The sequence below is a fragment of the Canis lupus genome, chromosome 12, assembly GCF_003254725.2.
Source record: "Canis lupus dingo isolate Sandy chromosome 12, ASM325472v2, whole genome shotgun sequence".
NCBI lineage: Eukaryota > Metazoa > Chordata > Mammalia > Carnivora > Canidae > Canis > Canis lupus.
Genome location: NC_064254.1, coordinates 2,763,995 through 2,768,509, shown reverse-complemented (window position 1 = coordinate 2,768,509; position 4,515 = coordinate 2,763,995). Strand labels below are relative to the sequence as shown.

The window sequence follows — 4,515 nt, the reverse complement described above, 5'->3', positions numbered from 1 at the left end:
CAGCTTCATGGATTGTTCCCCACTATTTTCATACATATATGCTGACTTGGGATTCATAAAATTGGGATTTACACACCGTGAATAACCTTTGACATTTCCTCCCCATTTCCCAGGCTGATTCCACATGATTTCCAGGCTTGTCTCCCCCACTTTTTTTTGTTTTTCCCCTTCTAGTACATCCCTGATGAACAGAGACACAGAACTGCAGGTTTCAAAGAGGAAAAGAAGCAAACTTGTTGTTGTTGGTAGGAGGGCATGAAGGGGAGGGTTCTTCACCTTCCCCAACATCTTAGATAGCTGGGAGGTTGGGGGGGCAATAGAAAAGGCAGTAGATGGGGGCGCATGCCCCGTTCTGTACAATATAGAAGAATCTGATATAGATACTTTGTATAAAAGCCACTTGTCCTCATTTGTGTCCTCTTGCTGGCTGGCCAGGTTGGGGGACCCTGGGGGACAAAGAAGCTGGGGGTGGTAGGCCAGGACAAAGGGACATCCCATGGTCCCCATCCTCTGGCTGTCCCTTTGTGGGGTCACTTTGGATCCTTGGTGGGGGCATAGCAGAGCTCCAGTGGCCGGGACACCTTCCAGAACTTCTCATTCACCAGTTCCAGGGTCAGCGAGCCATTCAGTGTCTACAGAGGGGTTGGGAGAGAGAGGCAAGGTAAGAAAAAAGAAAGTTGGAGAAGGTGATAAAGGATATGAATAAGGCAGAAAATGATCAAGGGAGGAAGAAAGAAAAAAGCAGGAGCAAGAGATGGGGCAAAGCCGGGGCACAGGGAGTGATGGGGGGAGAAGAAAAGACAGAGATGGGCGATGCAGAGGGAGAGGGGAGGGTGGGCCAGTTAGAAGTCAGAATCTATGGTTCCGTGTGGCCCCAGGCCACCCTCCCCGCCTCTCTCCTCTTATAGCACCGCTCTCAGAGGCTCTCACCGTGAAAGCTCCGCCCCCAGGGGCGATGTAGATGGTGTACTGCTTTTCACTGACACCTTCCAGACTGGGCAAGGCAGGCTCCTCAGGGCCGTCACCGCCTCTGGTACCCCCACCCTCCCCGCCACCCCCATCAGGTCCCCCGGCATCAGAGGCGCCCCCTCCAGGCCCTCCTGGCTCCCCGGCCTCTTGCTGCTGCCTCCGCTCAAGGGCAATACGCAGGGCCAAGTACTTGGAAAGATGGTCCACTGTGGCATTCCCGGTTGTCTTCACATACCTGAAGTGGGAAAGAGGGCAGGTTTAGGCCACAGAAATCTTTAAATGGACAAGGGAAGCAGGGGCTTTCCAGCAGGGCCTCTGAGCTAGGGGTCGTTGCTGGATTTGGGTGAAGCCCCCTTCCGATGGAAGGCTAGGCGCTGTCTGGTTTCTCAGCGGTCGGGAAGACAGGGCTCTCACCTAGTCTGGCAGTATTCTCCCTTCTCCACGAGCAGGGGGTGGGGCCGGAACACGAGCTCAATTTCTCCACCTGGCTCCGGGGGGCTGGGGGCCCCGGGAGGGCTCGGGGGGCCTAGGGTTCCCCCTCCCAAGGTCCCTCCTCGGTCGCCAGAGTCTTCAGAACCGGCGCCCCCACCCACCCCACCAGCGCCGCCTCCCCCCGTCCCTACACTGCTCCCGCCCGCGCCCCCGCCACGGGGTCGCTTGGGAGCAGGGCCTGGGGCAGAGTCAGGGGCGGAGTCTGAGCTCACATCCTCTCCATCCCCCTCTCCCTCCCCAGGCTCTCCTTCCCCCCCACTCATCGTGGTGGTCTGATCTGACCCGGGCATCGGCCGCCTCACACGCTGGGCCCTGTAGAAAGAAGTGGTTGAGGTTAGAAAGCGCCAAGGATAAGGGGTTTAGACTTTAAACTTAGGAGAGAACAAGAGATCAGGGACATCTTACGGATGACACCCAACATTTATTAAACACTAACTACATGCCAAGCACGCTGCGAAGTATTTTGCACTTATTGCCTCACATAGTACAAATCCTAGAAGCAGGTGATTATTATTCTATTTATGGTTGAGGAAACTGAGGCTTAGAGGCTTAGAACTAACTTGGTTCGATCACAGCCCCTTGCCGCTCCTCATGAATTCCCAGAAAAAGTAGCATAGATTTGTAGAAATGCAGAATTTCAGGGTCAACTCCAGACCTACTGAATTAGAATTTGCATTTTTAACAAGACCTTCAGGTAATCTGGATTCACATTAAAGACTGAACAATGCTGGCCTCGGAGGTCATTTAATTCCCAGAGCTTATGCTCAAAGTCACTCCACTGTTCTAACTTCTAGAAAGTTAGAGGGTGAGATAATTTCTCCTTAAGAATAGTAGTGCTGGTTGCTAACTAAGAAGCTTCAATTTACATCCCTGACTTCCAGGCTTTGACAATCAGGGTGTGGCTAGCTATTAGGATGCTAAGGCTTAGAGGCTGGCAGGTGGCAGAGACAGCACCAGGTGTTTGACCCACGCATCTGTCCCACCAGCCCTGCTACAGCCTCTCCCCCAGCTCGAACCTGTGCATGGCCTGCATGCGCAGCCCCTCCTCAATGCTGGAGCTCAGTGCCTGCTGGTTGTGCAGACGACTGAGGCGGATGAGCACCCGGTCTTGATGGGCCTCGTACTCCTCCCGGCTGGGATAGATCTTAGAGATCAGGGCATCAAAGTTGGGGTCTGGCCGCAGAGACCGCTTGGATACCAGCTTCTTGCGGCAGGTGGGGCACTCCTTGTTCCTGGGGTAGGAGAGAGGAGGCTCTGAACAGTCAGTCACCAGGGCAATGAGGTTCCAAGTCTGTACCCTTCACCCCATCTCAAACACATCCCTCCTGTTACCCGCTCCGCAGGGCTGTGACAATACAGTCAGAGCAGAATCGATGGAGGCACTCCTTGGTGGTCATGGTATTCTTCAGCATGTCCAGGCAGATGGGGCACATGAGTTCTGAATGCAGTGACCGAGGGGAAACCGCGATCTCTGTGCCATCCATGATGGCTTCCTGGAGGCATCAGTGAGTGGAAATGTGATGGTGGGTTGGGGGGGGGGGTAGAGGATTTAGAAAAAATGGTCCATGAAATGGGAATTTTGAGAAGTACAGTGAAATAGCAGAATCTGAGTACCCCATGTTGGCCTGCTAGGGAAGATGGTAATTCTGAGAGGAGCTTTGACTTGGGAGAGAATGAAAACAGAAAGGATTAGTGTCCATTAACTAAAAGTAGGAGCTTCGAAACAGGAGGATCTGAGGTTTGGCGAGAGGTCTGGGGCTTGTGGTGGCACAGACTTGGAGTTTGGGGAGGACTTTTTCAATAGGATTTCTTATAGCATGGTCCAGGTTCAAGCTATATTAAAATCCCCCAGGGGACTTGTTTAAAACGCAGATTCCAGGGCCCCATCTCTATTGTATCAGAATGCTGGGAGGTGGGGGAAGGCCGAGAGGCTCTATTTTTACTAAAATTGGAAGGAGAGTCTTCTGTGCGCTGACTTGTGACATTGAGCTGAGGAACAGTGAAGGTAATTTTTGTTTACTACCTTTCAGATGAAGGCAGTCATACTTGCGGTAAATCCGTGGGACTAGCTGATGTGAGGATTAAACTAGATAAATGTGAAGTGCTCGTAAAGATTAAGGTGATTCAAAGGTAGGGCCAAGGGAGTCTGTGACATCGGGCAGGGTCGGCAGAATAGGGCAAAAAAAATGGAAAAGAGGCCGTGAGATGGGGTGTGTGGATGGAAGGGTCTGGGAAAGGGAGTGAGCTGTGGAGGGAGAGTCCTTGTCACCTGCGGGGTCCGGTGGAGCTCGTACAGACTCAGTTCCCACGTTTTGCTGGCATTCTGGGCATTCGCCGGCGTCGTCATGGTGACCGGGCACAGACCCCCACCCGGGCTCCGCTGCGGCGGAGGAGGAGGAGAGGTAGGCTGGGGAGCGGGGGTAGAGGGAAGGGGTGTTAGGGGGGCCGCCGTCGCGCAGACCCCGCCCCTCCGGGGCTCCCCCCGCCCCTCCGCCCCGCCGCGCCGCCCCTCACCCGGCTCCAGCCGTCCGCGCCCCGCTGCCGCAGCGCCTCTCTCCCGGCCCGGGCTCCCGGCCCCAGTCCGCTCGGTCCGCAGCCGCTGCTCAGACAGCAGCTCCCGCCGCCGCCGCCGCCATGGCCCGGGCGCTGGGGCCTACGTCACTTCCGCCTGTCCCTCCGCTACACCCCCCACCCCCGCCGGCGGAGACGTCACCCGCCGCTCGGGGCTGGGGGGGGGGGGGGACGCGACGTGGGCGCCGGGGTACCCCGCCCTCGGGACGCGCCTGCTGCGCGGGAGAGCCGGCGTCCCCGGAGTCCCGAGCTACGTGGGGGCCGCAGTCTCAGTCCCCAGGCCCGCACCGTCGCGCTGCCCACCTTGGCCGCCGTTCCCCGCCCGAGGTCCCCACCCGGGGCCTCCGCTCCGGAGGGCGGGGCCTGGGATCTCTAGGACCCCGGGAGGGGACCGAGGGGGTGGGAAAAGGGGCCACATCCCCCACTCCTCGTCCCCTAGCGGCTCCGGGGAGCAGCTGTCCTCCTCCCCACAACTTCTCCGTC

At 56.9% G+C, this 4,515-nt stretch overlaps 1 protein-coding gene across 1 annotated transcript; it reads right to left on the bottom strand.

Annotated features, from left to right (window-relative positions):
* Window positions 1-209: 209 nt before the first annotated feature.
* Window positions 210-4,134, bottom strand: RING1 (ring finger protein 1). The gene is made up of 7 exons (XM_025418407.3): window positions 3,976-4,134; window positions 3,731-3,868; window positions 2,794-2,954; window positions 2,478-2,693; window positions 1,384-1,773; window positions 931-1,204; window positions 210-632 (listed from the first exon to the last, which is right to left on the bottom strand). Exons 2-7 carry the CDS (start codon window positions 3,806-3,808, stop codon window positions 531-533), a joined length of 1,221 nt encoding a protein of 406 aa, XP_025274192.1. The 5' UTR covers window positions 3,809-3,868; window positions 3,976-4,134; the 3' UTR covers window positions 210-530.
* Between the last annotated feature and the right edge of the window lie 381 nt (window positions 4,135-4,515).